The sequence below is a fragment of the Bombina bombina genome, chromosome 3 (genome assembly GCF_027579735.1).
Source record: "Bombina bombina isolate aBomBom1 chromosome 3, aBomBom1.pri, whole genome shotgun sequence".
Classification (NCBI taxonomy): Eukaryota; Metazoa; Chordata; class Amphibia; order Anura; family Bombinatoridae; genus Bombina; species Bombina bombina.
The window spans coordinates 1,090,016,052-1,090,033,921 of record NC_069501.1 but is presented as its reverse complement, the minus strand read 5'-3'; the positions used below and the strand labels follow the sequence as shown (position 1 = coordinate 1,090,033,921).

General features: G+C 36.5%; 1 protein-coding gene across 1 annotated transcript in view; it reads left to right on the top strand.

Annotated features, from left to right (window-relative positions):
- COG6 (component of oligomeric golgi complex 6) overlaps positions 1-17,870 on the top strand; it is a 650,023-nt gene that overhangs the window by 268,705 nt on the left and 363,448 nt on the right. Inside the window, exon 8 of the mRNA XM_053708403.1 lies at positions 13,813-13,906. Within this exon, the coding sequence (XP_053564378.1) occupies positions 13,813-13,906 (94 nt within the window). The remainder of the gene's footprint in view (positions 1-13,812; positions 13,907-17,870) is intronic.

Below are 17,870 nucleotides of genomic sequence, written 5' to 3'. Positions count from 1 at the left end.
ATTTCAAAACTCTTTGAATTTTCTAAACTAACTAAATTCTTTATTTGAAAATGTAATTTTAGTCATTGCACATAATAATGCTAAAAATGATTTTTTTTGTACCCTCTGTAGAGCTCTATGGCTCATTTATTGGTCAGCAGGCATGGTCTTTATGATGGACTTGATCTCTGCTTTTTCTGGGTAATGATTTATTTCCCTAGGTTACATGCAATTAGTCTTCTGTGTCTGGAGGAAGTCTTAAAGATTTTTCCAGAGCTGCCTGGAAGTCTAGGGTTATTTGGAATAAGGTAACACAATCTAAGAAACCTTCTTCTTTCAGATAACTTGCACCTCCAGTACAAATTGTATTCTGGTATAGGTTATTCCTTTCTTAAAAGGCTTTTTTTGCTTTATGCACAAAATCGCTGGATGTTAATCCTATGTGTTTACTGTTACAGGCCTACATTTCCTTGTGTGAAGGTTATTATAGCATCATTTTTTTAAAGTTCTTGCACTATCAAGATTTTTTTGTCGGCCTGGAACCTAGAAAGTGGTAGTGCCGGTTCCAATTTGTGGAATAAGATCAAGGATTTAATCCAATTTGTTATTGTCCCTAGGAAATAGAGAGATTTAATGGCCTATTTGAGATCTCAAAACCTTATCAATTTTTTTTATGAGTTCCTAAAAACTGTATGGTCCATTTTAACCTTTACAAAAAAAGGTGTGTTATCAATGGCACTACCACATATCGTTGTTTACTATGACTACACCCTCATTTTATTAAACAGCTTGTGTGCTGAAAATTCAAATTGGGGTAGGTGGTGCTGTGTATTAGATAATTTTCAAAGGCAGAGAAAGAATGGGTTTAGTCCCATTCTAGAATACACTTATAGCACTCATTTTAGGCATAGAATTCAAATAATGCTTGAAATTTGAAATGATCAACAAATGGATTCGAAAGATCTCTAACGTAAATAAAATATAACTTTTATTATATACACATAAAAAATGGAGTTAAAATTGAGGGATGTGCAACTTAAAAACAAATGCTCTAAATAGGATAATATAGTACAAATATTATATCTCAAAATATGGTTCAATAGGTTCAGATATATATGTAATGCTCGTTATACATGTGAGGATTCTTGGATATATTTAAATGATAAATCCAAATCACATAATAAACTTCACTTGTATTAGAGAATAATAATACCTGTGAACCTTGTGGATTCTAAGAATGTAGTAAATATTTGTACAAATAACTGATATCAATAAGTTTGGTCCTATCAGGGTATTATAGATCAGTATATGTATTGCATACTTGAGTATCCAAGAGTTGGTTACACTTATGCAGGATTTAGTTATTTATAACTGACAAGTTCACCTAATACTTCAGTGAACTATTAACCCTACCTAGTATTTAGGAGTACGTGTAAAAAACTATTTATATAAAAATTGGATATACTGGGCAAATATAAATATGAACAAACCAGTGTTGGTGGAATTGCACAATAATATTAGCTAATTTGGGCATTAACAAGTTAACTCTACCGATTGTAGAAACTGTATAATTAGCTTGCCTCAATATCCTAGTAAACATCATACTTTATTAAAAGACAGGCTAATGTTGCCTTTGGACACAATCAGTTACTAATCTATTCATTAACCCTTGGATATCCCAGGGCACATATTATAATAACCATAATCTTATTCTTGCAACTTGAATGTTGTATTGTTTCTAATCTAGAAATTCAGTTGCCAGCCTTACAAATAACCATATTTTCAGGAAATCTCTGAAATACTCAAGTATGCACTAAACACACTGATATATGATACCTAAGCATAATCTTGTTCTTACAACTTGAATGGTGTATTGGAATTAACCCATTAACTCAGCTGCTAGCCTTACAAGTGACCATATTTTTAGGAAACTCCTGAATACCCAAGTATGCACAAAACGTACTGATATGTGATACCCAAGTATGCATTAAACACACTGACCACAGCCAACTCTTGGATACTCAAGTATGCAATACATATACTGATCTGTAATACCCTGATATGGACCAAACTTATTGATATCAGTTATTTGTACAAATATTTACTGCATTCTTAGAATCCACAAGGTTCACAGGTATTATTATTCTCTAATACAAGTGAAGTTTATTATGTGATTTGGATTTATCATTTAAATATATCCAAGAATCCTCACATGTATAACGAGCATTACATATATATCTGAACCTATTGAACCATATTTTGAGATATAATATTTGTACTATATTATCCTATTTAGAGCATTTATTTTTAAGTTGCACATCCCTCAATTTTATCTCCATTTTTTATGTGTATATAATAAAAGTTATATTTTATTTACGTTAGAGATCTTTCAAATCCATTTGTTGATCATTTCAAATTTCAAGCATTATTTGAATTCTATGCCTACAATGAGTGCTATAAGTGTATTCTAGAATGGGACTTAACCCATTCTTTCTCTGCCTTCTACATTTTAACCTTGTTGTTTGGGGTTATTTTGAAGGATGCTTTCCTTCGTATTCATATCCTCAAGGACCACCACCAGTTCCTAAATTTGTCTTCTAGACAAATATTTTGTGTTTGCCGTTCTTTCTTTGGGACTTACTTTTGTTCCCATACTTTTTGCATAGGTTCTGTGAACTCTTTTGATTCAGATTCCATGTTTTCCCTTAAGCTGCATTTTTAACAACAGTTTTCTGTTCTTCACAGGAATGTTGGGAGAATCGATTTTCAAAAAGCTCTTTCTCCTCCTCAGTTATGAGTTATATATAGATATATATCTTTGTAGACTTTACCATGTGTTTTTCTCTTACGGATGTTCAAACAGCATGTTCTTCCACTATTTATTCTGTGTATGGGAGTTTTGAGCAAATGGTTTCACCTTCAGATGTCCCTTTGCACAACTTAATATTTCAGTTGTGCTGGGATTAGAATTTGTTTTCTTAGTAATCTTTTTGGGTTCCTCTGTAAATCAGTCTTTCCTACTGTTTTTTTTTCCCACTACAGGCATTTTTATTTGTCCTTTCGGACTATCATTTCTACTGATGCCAGTCTCTTGAGTTTGGGTGTAGTCTGGGATTTGAGGAGAGTGTGAGGAAAAGTTTTTTTTTTTCCTAAGGAGGCGGGGTTACCAATACATTTCTTTGTACTTTGTGCAATCTCCTTACTTCTCAGACTTGGCCTTTTTTCTCAAATTAGATATTTGTCTCTGTTTTTCAAGTCAGATAAAGCACTTTTATTTTTCCTTGCCAATAATAGTAGTACTTTACTTCACTTCTAGTGATGCAAAAAAAGCAATGGTTTCTCCTTCAAACGGTTTTATACCAGTTTCTGAAGTTATGACTTAGTTCACATTTAGACCTCAGGGTCTCATAGTCAAGCTCTTTCACTAATCAGTCATTCTGATTGCTCCAGCTTTATCATGCAAATCTGGTTATGCAAACCTAAATTGGATAGTCTATCATCCTAATTTGTCTATCTCTTAGTCTATAACATCTTTAGTTGTCCTCAGGCCTATCAATTTTAATGGGCCAGCTATTGATCTCTTGATTCATAAAATACATTTTTGAACAAGATAGTTGAGACCTCTTTCTTCAGGCATGGCAGCCTGTAACAAGTTTTTTTCCCACCATTATTTTTTCTTTCCTGGTGTGATAAACATGGTTTTTACTAGTATTTCTCGGAAATTTCAGGAATTCTTACAAAATATTTTAATTTAGAAGTTTCTTATAAGGTCTCTTACATACATAGCTTTGTTCTAGATCTAGACAAAGTAAGTCTATTTGTTAAGAAATGTTCTCTTCTTGAGAGCCTTACTGGCTTTAAAGGGACAGTATACACTCATTTTCATATAACTTTATGTAATAGACACTACTATAAAGAATAAGATGCACAGATACCAATATAAAAATCCAGTATAAAACTGTTTAAAAACTTACTTAGAAGCTTTCAGTTTAGCTTTCTTGAAAAGGTAGCTGGAAAGCCCACTGCAAGTGGGAAATAAGACACTTTTCCCCCCTCCTCCTTCTTTTGCATATGAAAAGACCCTTTACACAAACAGGAGCAAGCTGGAGAAGGTATACATCAGTACTCACATAAAACTTTGGGGCTTGGTTAGGAGTCTGAAAATCTGAGCAATGTTATTTAAAAATAAGCAAAACTAAACATTTTTTTTAAAAAAAAAACTTCATGGGCTATATAAATAGATCATCTACAAAACATTTATGCAAAGAAAAAATGAGTGTATAATGCCCCTTTAAGAGTTTTTAAAACTAATTTGAATTTATGAATGGTTTAAACATTCAGCTTATTTTGAAAGTGATTTGTTTCTTTTACAATATTTTCACCAGTATCTAGCTTGTTTACTTTTTCTTGTGAGATTCCTTATCTTATTTTCTCTAAGCATGAAGCATTTTCTTTTCTTTTTTTTATTTCAGTCAGGACATTGTAGTTCCTTTTCTTTGTTCTATCGTTTAAAAATTATATTTTTATTTGTCCATTTGTAATACAAAAAGCACTAAACCGTTGCTTATACTTAATAGAAATGATTGCAATATCTATTATTCTTCTATTTAAATGGATTTTACCCTTTATTTCATTTTTACATCACATTTGTGCAGTGTCCATAACTTCCTGTCAAATACAAATACCCTCAAACAGCAGAAGGTATACGTTGCACTGTATAAAATACAGCTTAATTAGCTATGAATGACAGAAAAAAATAAAAAAAACAATGATACATTTTATCCTGAAAGTACATAAAAATCGCAACAGTGTTAAAAGCTGAGTGTAGCATAAACCCTAACATAAGCCCTGAGTCTAAACACCCCTAATCCGCCGCCCCCGACATCGCCGCCACCTACATATAGTTATTAACCCCTAATCTGCCGCCCCCGATATCGCCGCCACCTACATACAGTTATTAACCCCTAATCTGCCGCCCCCGATATCTCCACCACCTACATACAGTTATTAAACCCTAAACTGCTGCCTCCGACATCGCTGCCACCTACATACAGTTATTAACCCCTAATCTGACACCCCCGACATCGCCCCCACCTACATAAAACTATTAACCCCTAATCTTCCGCTCCCAATGTCGCCGCCACTATACTAAAGTTCTTAACCCCTAAACCTCTTGCCTCCCACATCACTACCACTAAATAAATCCATTAACCCCTAAACCTAACCCTAACGTAACCCTAAGCCTATCACCCCCTAACTTTAACATAATTAAAATAGAGCTAAACTAAAGTTACAATTATTAACTAAATAATAACTCTTTAAAACTAAATACTGTACTTACCTGTGAAATAAAACATAGGCATTGCCCCAAAGATATCAGCTCTTTTACCTGTAAAAAAAATACAAACATCCCCCAACAGTAAAACCCACAACCAACCCCCCTAAATAAAATAACTATCTAAGGCCTAGATTTAGAGTTTTGTCAGTAACGACCCGCGTAGCTAACGCTGGCTTTTTTCTGGCCGCACCTTTTAAATACCTCTGGTATTGAGAGTTCACAGAATGGCTGCGTTAGGCTCCAAAAAGGGAGCGTAGAGCATAATTTAACGCCACTGCAACTCTCGATACCAGAGTTGCTTACGGACGCGGCCAGTTTAAAAAACGTGCTCGTGCACGATTCCCCCATAGAAAACAATGGGGCTGTTTGAGCTGAAAAAAAAACTAACACCTGCAAAAAAGCCGCGTTCAGCTCCTAACGCAGCCCCATTGTTGTCTATGGGGAAACACTTCCTACGTCTGCACCTAACACCCTAACATGTACCCCGAGTCTAAACACCCCTAACCATACACTTATTAACCCCTATTCTGCCGCCCCCGCTATCGCTGACCCCTGCATATTATTTTTAACCCCTAATCTGCCGCTCCGTAAACCGCCGCTACTTACATTATCCCTATGTACCCCTAATCTGCTGCCCCTAACACCGCCGACCCCTATATTATATTTATTAACCCCTAATCTGCCCCCCACAATGTTGCCTCCACCTGCCTACACTTATTAACCCCTAATCTGCCGAGCGGACCGCACCGCTATTATAATAAAGTTATTAACCCCTAATCCGCCTCACTAACCCTATAATAGTATTAACCCCTAATCTGCCCTCCCTAACATCGCCGACACCTAACTTCAAACATTAACCCCTAATCTGCCGACTGGAGCTCATCGCTATTCTAATAAATGTATTAACCCCTAAAGCTAAGTCTAACACTAACACCCCCCTAAGTTAAATATAATTTAAATCTAACAAAATGAATTAACTCTTATTAAATAAATTATTCCTATTTAAAGCTAAATACTTACCTGTAAAATAAATCCTAATATAGCTACAATATAAATTATATTTATATTATAGCTATTTTAGGATTTATATTTATTTTACAGGTAACTTTGTATTTATTTTAACCAGGTACAATAGCTAAAATAGTTAAAATAATTACAAAATTACCTGTAAAATAAATCCTAACCTAAGTTACAATTAAACCTAACACTACACTATCAATAAATTAATTAAATAAAATACCTACAATTACCTACAATTAAACCTAACACTACACTATCAATAAATTAATTAAATAAAATACCTACAAATAAATACAATGAAATAAACTAACTAAAGTATAAAAAAGAACTAAGTTACAAAAAATAAAAAAATATTTACAAACATCAGAAAAATATTACAACAATTTTAAACTAATTACACCTACTCTAAGCCCCCTAATAAAATAACAAAGCCCCCCAAAATAAAATAATGCCCTACCCTATTCTAAATTACTAAAGTTCAAAGCTCTTTTACCTTACCAGCCCTGAACAGGGCCCTTTGCGGGGCATGCCCCAAAGAATTCAGCTCTTTTGCCTGTAAAAAAAAACACATACAATACCCCCCCCCCTCAACATTACAACCCACCACCCACATACCCCTAATCTAACCCAAACCCCCCTTAAATAAACCTAACACTAAGCCCCTGAAGATCTTCCTACCTTATCTTCACCATACCAGGTTCACCGATCGATCCAGAAGAGCTCCTCCGATGTCTTGATCCAAGCCCAAGCGGGGGGCTGAAGATGTCCATGATCCGGCTGAAGTCTTCATCCAAGCGGGAGCTGAAGAGGTCCATGATCCGGCTGAAGTCTTCTATCAACGGCATCTTCAATCTTCTTTCTTCCGGATCCATCTTGCAGACCTCCGACACGGAACATCCTACTGGCCCGACCGATTCCCGACGAATGAAGGCTCCTTTAAGGGACGTCATCCAAGATGGCGTCCCTCAAATTCCAATTGGCTGATAGGATTCTATCAGCCAATCGGAATTCGAGGGACGCTATCTTGGATGGCGTCCCTTAAAGGAGCCTTCATTTGTCGGTAGTCCGTCGGGCCAGCAGGATGTTCCTCTTCTAACTGGAACTTCAATGCAAGTGACGTCATCAAAGATGGCGTCCCTTACATTCCTATTGGCTGAAAAATTTCAATCAGCCATTAGGATGAGATGGGCGGCTTGCGGTTTAGGGGTTAATAGGTTTATTATTGTGGCGGTGTGGGCGGACGGCAGATTAGGGGTAATTATATTTAAATCGTGTTTGCGATGCGGGAGGGCGGCGGTTTAGGGGTTAATAGATTTATTATAGTGGCGACGATGTCGGGGAGCGGCGGAATAGGGGTTAATACATTTTAATAGTGGTGGCGATGACCGGAGCATTAGATAAGGGGTTAATAACTTTATTAAAGTGTTTGCAATGCGGGAGGACCTCGGTTTAGGGGTTAATAGGTAGTTTATGGGTGTTAGTGTACTTTTTAACCCTTTAGTTAGGAGTTTTATGGTACAGCTTTGTAACGTAAAACTCATAACTACTGTCTTTAGATGGCGGTATGGATCTTGTGGTTATAGAGTGTACCGCTTACTTTTTGGCCTCCCAGGCAAACTTGTAATATCGATGGAATGGGAGTCCCATTGAAAAGGGACTTTTTTTAAAGTGCGGTACTGACGTTGCGTGACTGTCTAAAAGGTGTGTGGTACACCTATACCGACAATACCAGCATTAGGGAAAGTGAAGCGTTATGGGCCATAGCGATGCTATTTGACTCATAACGCAAAACTCGTAATCTAGCTGTGTATTATTTGCATGTAATTTATTTTCATTTAATGCTACATTCGGCTTTTAACACAGTTGCAATTTTTATTTACTTTCAGGATTTTAATGTATCATTGTTTTTATTATTTTTTTCTGTCATTCATTGCTAATTAAACTGTATTTTATACAGTGCAACGGTATACCTTCCCTCTGTTTTTTGTTTTTGTATTTGATGCAATTTTTAGAGGTGTAGGAATCCTCTTTCTTTTTTTACAGTTTTGCTTTTACCAATAATTTTTTCTTGCGCAGATATCTCACTTCCCAAATTTCACCATAACTTCCTGTCACACCCCTACAAGGAGGCCTCTAGAACGTTTATCTTAGCATGACGTCATAAAACTTCTAGATTGGTTTACTATAAAGTGAATAGACTAGATAACAGGGTGTCAGAACTGACAAAATTAAATTTACAAGCCTATGATGTGGTGTACTGGAGGTTTTTAAGCGGATTATGAAGTGTTATTGCTTTTACTGCTGTGATTGTTGTCTAATATAATGTCCAGTTGTTTTTAATATATGCTTAATCACTTTATCTGGTGTTCCAGTATTTCCATGGGTGCAGTGGGGCTTTGTACCTAATTGCCTGACAACTTAGAGCTAAGCTTTAGCTTTCCTAATTGTGAGTACCTGTTTGCTTGAAGTATAAGCTGTGTGCTTAACAGACTTCGCTATTTTACCTTTCCTTTCTTTGAGAGCTTATTGGATGATCAGAAGGGTCCTGTGTCCATTCATACCCACTTAAGTAACATCTTCTACACTTGGGTCCTTTGATGCATTCTCTTTCTTGGACTTGCCATATCCTTATTTTAATTATTTATAATATACACTTTGTGTGTTTTATTTTTATATTGCTTAAGTGTATATGTCACTATTATAAGTTCTCATTTCTTCGCTCCCACTTGTAGGAGACTATTTTATTAAAAAGGTTGATAGGATAATTTTTCATCCAATATTAGGTTAAAGGTTGATAGGGTAACTTTTCATCCAATAATTAAATAAAACATTTTGCTGTCTTCCAGTGGCTCATGTTAGGCGTATTGTGGAACGTATTGATAGAGGGATCTGGGTGTGACCTGCAGTAATAGTACATATTGTCACTAATAAAGTAATCGGCGGGAGATGAAGTGTCCTAAAAAATGACTACAGGAAGTTAGGTAGAAAGCTTAATGCAAGTACCTCAAAGGTAATATTTTCAGAGATATTACCAGTGCCATGTCTTAACCTAAGGTCAGTTCATTCTTGTTTAAAAACATGGGTTTGACTTTTTAGAGCACTGGGCTGAGTTTTCACTTGGGTACAATGTGTACAGTAAAGATGGATTGCACCTGAATGACATGGGTGCAGGTATGTTGGGGAGAAGATGGAAACGAGTTTAGGGAGTATCTTTTAAACTAGGCAAAAGGGGGGGGGGGGTCAGTTCAAACATAATAGAACCGACAGTCTGTGAATATGTCAAACCTAGAATATCTCAAGGAAGGGATAACAGAAGGGTACACTTAGGAAATATTACAATAGAAAGTTGGGCGGAAAGCGCACCAAGTAGCAGCAGAAAGCACATTAAATGTATGACAGCAAATACAAGAAGCATGACGGGTAAAATGGGGGAGCTGGAGAGGACTATCGTATTATCAGTATAACTGAAACCTGGTGGGATGATTAACATGACTGGGCAATTAACTTAGAGGGTTATACTTTATTTAGGAGGGACAGGAGCAATAAAATGGGTGAAGGAATTTACATTTATATTAAACCTGACCTAAAACCTTCAATAAGGGAAGATATTTATGATGATACAGGTGATAATGTAGAGACCCTCTGGGGTTGAAATAAAGAGTGTGGGTAAAAATCCTAAAATAATATTGCTAGGAACATGCTACAAGCCCCCCAACATTAGTGACATGGAGGAAACTCAACTACTAATGCAAATAGGAAAGGCTGCTAATAATACCATTGCTGTAGTTATTGGAGATATGAAATTTCTCTTGGTTGGTGCCAAACTGGACAGAGAGGCTTCTAATCTGCTGCTTCAGGGGAATAGAAAAGGGTTGTGGATTACGATGTTTGGGTTAGTGTAAGGTTCACCTTCAAGTTTGTGTATCGGTTTACACTGTACACACCGTGGCTCCAAGCAAAGGGAGGCTCCCTAAACCCGGAGTGCTGTTACTGATGTAGATCAAACTGCCAGAGCACCAACATACACATTAAGTAACAAGCACTATAGAATGTGCAATAAATAAAAACAAAACTTTAATTGTAGCAATTAAAAATTACAAAGCAGGGCTAGGTGTCTAAGCTGGCAAACGTCTGCTGCTTTTTACGCTCTTAGTGGGTAAGCGAAGCACGTCAGATGTTTGCTAGCTTAGATGCCTAGCCAGGCTCTGTCATTTTTAATTGCTACAATAAAAGTTTTGTTTTATTGCACATTCTGTAGTGCTTGTTACTTAAAGGGACATTATACACTCATTTTTTCTTTGCATAAATGTTTTGTAGATGATCTATTTATATAGCCCATAAAGGTTTTTTTTTTTGTTTTTTTTTTAAATGTATACTTTTGCTTATTTTTAAATAACATTGCTCTGATTTTCAGACTCCTAACCAAGCCCCAAAGTTTTATGAGAATACCGTCAGATACCTACTCCAGCTTGCTCCTGTTTGTGTAAAGGGTCTTTTCATATGCAAAAGAAGGGGGAGGGGGGAGTGTCTTATTTTGCCCTTGCAGTGGGCTTTTCAGCTACCTTCTCAACAGAGCTAAACTGAGAGATTCTAAGTAAGTTTTTAAACCGTTTTATACTGGATTTTTAAATCAGTATCTGTGCATCTTATTCTTTATAGTAGTTTCTATTACATGCAGTTATATGAAAATTAGTGTATTGTGTCCCTTTAACTACCCTGACATAAAATGGGCCAATTAAACTGATAATTCAGCTAAGGGAGATAGATGTTTAAATGTTCTCAAGGATAACTTCATGTCACAATTTAGTAGAGGAGCCAAATAGGAATAAAGCTATATTAAATTTAGTGGTATCAAACAATACAGATATAATTTCAAACATAGAAGTCAAAGAACATTTGGGTAACAGTGACCATGACATCATCACATTTAAAATCACTTTCCATAAGCAGTGTTATAAGAGTTTAACCAAGACTTTTAATATTAAGAAAGCAAAATTCAGTGATTTAAGCAAATCATTAAATAACATAAATTGGGACCATGTCTTCTGTAATAAAAATACAGAGGATAAATTGATAACTTTGTTAAATAAATATACAAATCAACACATACCACATGGTTATGGTTATAAAAGTAAAATAAATAAATCCAAGCCAATGTGGCTAAATAAAACTGTGTTGATAAAAATTAGGAAAAAGTGTAGGGCATTTAAATTATTCAAAGAAAATCGTACATACTCAACATGTCAAATATATAAGGAATGTAAAATGCAATCACATTTAGCAAAAATTGAAAAATTAAAGATTAATTACAAAGGATTGTAAGTCAAACCCTAAATGTTTTTTTTTTTTAAAAATTATATAAATGGCAAAAAATCTAAGAAGGACAATATAGGTACATTAAAATGTGTGAAGGGTAGCTTTTTAACAGTGACAGGGGGGAGGCTGAGGTACTAAACCAGTTATTTTGTTCAGTATACATGAGATAAACAAATTCACTTTGAAACAAACTAGAACATACACGCCCATACCATTAACTTGTTATCTCTAGAGGACATCACGAAAAACTGAATAATATTAAGGTAAATAAAACTCCAGGCCCAGATGGAATATACCCAAGGTTATTTATGGGAACTTAGCACTGTTATAGACAAACCTCTACTCTTAATTTTTTAAAGACTCATTATCCTCAGGCAGAGTACCTCAGGACTAACATAAAGCTGATGTGTTGCCACTTTTTAAAAACGGGAAGCAGGGCTGATCCAGGCAGCTGTAGACCAGTTAGTCTGATATCAATAGTGGGTAAGATACTTGAAGGGATTATAAGGGATTATATTGATGAGTATATTCCTGTTAACAAGATTATGAATTTGCATAGTTTTATGAGAAATAGATCCTGTCAAACTAATCTAATTAGATTCTATGAGAAAGTAAGTAAAATTTAAATAAAAGCGAATCGGATGATGTGATATAGTTGGATTTTTCAAAGGCGTTTGATAGAGTACCACATGAGAGATTAATGTACAAAATTAAGGGACTGAGAATAGCTGAAAATGTTAGCTCATGGATAAATTACTGGATAAAAGACAGGGAACAACGAGTAGTAGTAAAACCGATCTTTCTCTCAGATTGGATAAAGGTAATCCATGGAGTTCCCCAAGGATCAGCACTGGGCCCTGTTCTTTTTAATATTTTTATTAATAACTTGGAGCAAGGATTAAATAGCAGCATCTCTATATTTTCAGATGATACAAAGTTAAGTAAGGTCAAAAGATCAGTGCAGGATGACCTTTCTTTATAGGGGGATCGATAAAAATTGAGATTTAATACTGGAAAATGCAATGTTCTACATTTTTGAAGTAAAAATAAGCAGGGAAATTTATTTAAATGTGACTAGACATCAAAACAGTGGAGGAAAGGGATTTGGTAGTAGTAATAGATAACAAGCTAAAGATGGGTGCACAATGCAGGGCAGCAGCTTCTGATGCTATTAAGATACTAGCATATATTAATAGAGGCATTTATGCAAGAGAGGAAAGCATAATTATTTCACTATATAAATCTGTGTTAAGACCTCCACTTGAATATAGAGTGCAGTTCTGGGGACTGATTTCTGAAAAAGACATTGCAGACTCAGAAAAAGCTCAGAGAAGGGCCACAAAACTAATAAGAGAATTGGAGAATATAAGCTATGAGGAGAAGTTAGTCAAACTGGGTCAGTTTTCTCTAGAAAAAAAGGCGCTTGAGAGGTGACATGATTACTATATAAATATACTATATAAATATATTCAAGGCCCATAAACAGAGATGGCAGAAGCTCTGTTTATTTTAAGAAAATTGTTTGTGACAACTGGTCACAATTTAAGGCTGGAGGAAAGGAGATTTAATCTCCAGCAACGTAAACATTTTTTCACTGTAAGAGCCATCACATTGTGGAATTCATTACCTAAGGAGGTAGTAAATGCCAATACCGTAGATACATTTTAAAACTGGTTTAGATACATTTCTGTCTAGAAACAGAATTCTGGGATATAATTGTGTAAAAAAGGTCACCGTTTTTTAATGGGATTTAATTTAAGCTCAACTAAAGCTTTTTTGTAAGTATATCAAGATTTGTATAGGTTGAACTCGAGGGACTTCTGTCTTTTTTTAACCTCATCTGCTGTTACTATGTTACATATGCCTCTTGTCATTGGTTCACCAGATGTGTTCAACTAGCTTCCATTAATGCATTGTTGCTCTGGAGCTGAATTTAACTATATGTTTTACCACTCTGCAGGGGTTAAACACATAGAGAATTGTATTATTGCACTATTCCTTGCATATGACACATTACAGCATTTTCCTTTTGCACTTTTTTGCCCCTTTAATGCTGAGAGTATGTAATTCACGCTAGCACATCCTATGCAAGGACAGGTACTGATTTGTGTGGCTTTGGCAACAATTAATCATTGTTCCTTTGTTTTTGTTTTTTGCAGATGAATGCAGAACACTAACTCAAGAGTCTTGTGACATTTCTCCAATTCTGTCCCAAGCTATGGCTGCTCTGCAGGATAGACCAGTGTTATACAAGTCAGTGTTATTTTACATTTCATTTGAATTTTCTTTGTTTAATGCATTTATATAATTAAGCCTTGATATACCAAGGGAACTCAATGGAATATGAATGAAAGTGCCTTCTTTTTTCCAATAAGAAGTCTCATGCGCCTGTCTATCAGTGGTAAATGATTGCCATAAAAGTGGTATTTGTCAATGTAATGTATTTACTGTATGTGGGAATAGCAACTCCTGATAACTTGTATCCTCTAAAGCCAAAAAACAGCACACAAGCAAAATAGCCCTCTTTCAAAGGAAAGGCCTCATGCCTATCTAGGTAAAGGTTGTTAGCTATAGGAATGACTATTACCTGCCTAATGGTTGACAAAATGAAGAGATAACCATCTTTCAAAAAAGGGGTCACATGCCTAATTGGCTGTCAAGTGATTATAGTAGCATAGAGGTCAACTAATAGAACAATATGCATGTATAAGAAAAATGGTGGTACTTAAACCACATCACCCCCCCCCCCCACACACACACACACATCACACACACACATCACACACACACACATCACACACACACACATCACACACACACACACACATCACACACACACACACATCACACACACACACACACACATATCACACACACACACACATCACACACACACATCACACACATACACACACACAACACATACACACAACACATACACACACACACACAACACATACACACACACAACACATACACACACACAACACATACACACACACAACACATACACACACACAACACATACACACACACAACACATACACACACACAACACACACACACATCACACACACACACACACACACACACACACACACACACATCACATACATACATCACATGTAAGGTCAAGTCTTTCCAGCTGTCAGTTGTATGTGATAGTCCAGCTTACAGATGATTGTCAAAATATTCACAAAAACCTCAGAGCACTGGTCTGATTTGGGAGTATGTCAGCTAGCTCTTAAAGGAATGGTTTATTCAAAATTAAACTTTCATGATTCAGATAGAGCATGCCATTTTAAGCAACTTTCTAATTTACTCCTATTATCAAATTTTCTTTGTTCTTTTGTAATCTTTATTTGAAAAGGCAAGACTGTAATTTTAGGAGACGGCCCATTTTTGGTTCAGCACCTGTGTAGTGCTTGCTGATTGGTGTCTAAATGTAGCCACCAATTGGCAAGCGCTTCCCAGGTGTTGAACCAGAAATGGGCCGGCTCCTAAACTTACATTCAAATGAAGATACTAAGAGACTGAAGAAAATTTGATAATAGGAGTAAATTAGAAAGTTGCTTAAAATTACATGTTCTATCAGAATCATAAAGTTTATCTTTGACTAGACTGTCCCTTTTTTACCGTTATCACAAACATAGAAATATATATGCCAATTTCGAAATATGGGTTTCCTGCTATTCAAATAAGCGCTTCATGTCCTTGTAGCTGTCACGTGATAACTATAGTAATAACAATCACCTGGCAGCAGCAACAGCCTCATTTTACTATCGGCTAGATTGCGAGTTTTGCGGTATGGGTGAAAAAGCAGCGTTATGGCTCTTTTTCACCACCGCTGGTATTACGAGTCTTGCAGGTTTAGCTGGACCCCACACTTTTTTGGCCGTAACGCAATGTAACTACCGCAGCTTTCAAAAAGTCCTTTTTCAATGGGACCTCCACAGTGTCGGTATTACGAGTTTGGGGGGCCAAAAAGTGAGCGGTACAGCCTAAAACTACAAGATCCATAACGTAAACTGAAAGTCAGTAGTTATGGCTTTTATGCTACAACGCCGTAACATAAAACTCATAACTAAAGTACTAAAAAGTACACTAACACCCATAAACTACCTATTAACCCCTAAACCGAGGCCCTCTTGCATCGCAAACACTAAAATAAAATTATTAACCCCTAATCTGCCGCTCCGGACATCGCCGCCACTAGAATAAACATATTATCCCCTAAACCGCCGCACTCCCGCATCGCAAACACTAGTTAAATATTATTAATCCCTAATCATCATGATTGGAACAGCCAATAGAATGCAAGCTCAATCATATTGGCTAATTGGATCAGCCAATAGGATTTTTTCACCTTTAATTCCGATTGGCTGATAGAATTCTATCAGCCAATCGGAATTCAAGGGACGCCATCATGGATGACGTCACTTAAAGGAACCTTCATTCTTCAGTTGCCGTGGAAAGAAGAGGATGCTTCGCACCGGATGTCTTGAAGATGGAGCTGCTCTGCGCCGGATGGATGAAGATAGAAGATGCCGTCTGGATGAAGACTTCGGCCCGCTTGGATGAAGACTTCTGCCGGCTTTGATGAGGACTTCTGCTGCTTTGTTGAGGATGGATGTCGGGTCTTCAAAAAATGTAAGTGGATCTTCGGGGGTTAGTGTTAGGTTTTTTAAGGGTTTATTGGTGAGTTTTATTTTTAGATTAGGGCTTTTGGTCACCGAAAAAGAGCTAAATGCCCTTTTAAGGGCAATACCCATCCAAATGCCCTTTTCAGGGCAATGGGGAGCTTAGGTTTTTTAGTTAGGAATTTATTTGGGCGGTTGGTTGTGTGGGTGGTGGGTTTTACTGTGGGGGGGGGGGTTGTTTTTTTTTTTTTACAGGTAAAAGAGCTGATTTCTTTGGGGCAATGCCCTGTAAAAGGCCCTTTTAAGGCCTATTGGTAGTTTATTGTAGGCTAGGTTTTTTTTTATTTTGGGGGGACTTTTTTATTTTGATAGTGCTATTAGATTAGGTGTAATTAGTTTAAATATTTGATAATTTCTTTTTTTATTTTGTGTAATTTAGTTAATTGTATTTAATTAATGTAATTTATTTAATTGTAGTGTTAGGTGTTAGTGTAAGACAGGTTAGGTTTTATTTTACAGGTAAATTTGTATTTATTTTAGCTAGGTAGGTAGTAAATAGTTAATAACTATTTACTAACTAGTCTACCTAGTTAAAATAAATACAAACTTGCCTGTAAAATAAAAATAAAACCTATGCTAGCTACAATGTAACTATTAGTTATATTGTAGCAAGCTTAGGGTTTATTTTATAGGTAAGTATTTAGTTTTAAATAGGCATTATTTAGTTAATGATAGAATTTTTTTATTAGATTTATTTTAATTATATTAAAGAAGGGGGTGTTAGGGTTAGACTTAGGGTTAGGTTTAGAGGTTTATAACTTTAGTATAGTGGCGGCGACGTTGGGGGCGGCAGATTAGGGGTTAATAAATGTAGGTATGAGGCGGTGATGTTAGGGGCGGCAGATTAGGGGTTAATAAATGTAGGAAGATGGCGGTGATGTTAGGGGCGGCAGATTAGGGGTTAATAAATGTAGGTAGGTGGCGGCGATGTTAGGGGTGGCAGATTAGGGATTAATAAGTGTAGGTAGGTGGCGTCGATGTTCGGGGCGGCAGATTAGGGGTTAATAAGTGTAGGTAGGTGGCGGCGACATTGGGTGCGGCAGATTAGGGGTTAATAAGTGTACTGTAAGTGGCGGCGATGTTGGGGCGGCAGATTAGAGGTTAATAAGTGTAATGTAGGTGTCAGCGATGTCGGGGTGGCAGATTAGGGGTGTTTAGACTCGGGGTTTATGTTAGGGTGTTAGGTGTAAACATAACTTTTTATTTCCCCATAGGAATCAATGGGGCTGCTTTACGGAGCTTTACGCTGCTTTATTGCAGGTGTTAGACTTTTTTTCAGCCGGCTCTCCCCATTAATGTCTATGGGGAAATTGTGCACAAGCACGTAAAACCAGCTCACCACGGCGCTGGTATTGGAGTGCGGTATGGAGCTCAATTTTGCTCTACGCTCACTTCTTGCCTGCCATCGCCGGGTTTTATGCAAACCTGTAATAGTAGCGCAATAGGGAGGTGAGCGGTGACAATAACTTGCAAGTTAGCACGGAGCAGCTCTTACCGCAAAACTCGTAATCTAGCCG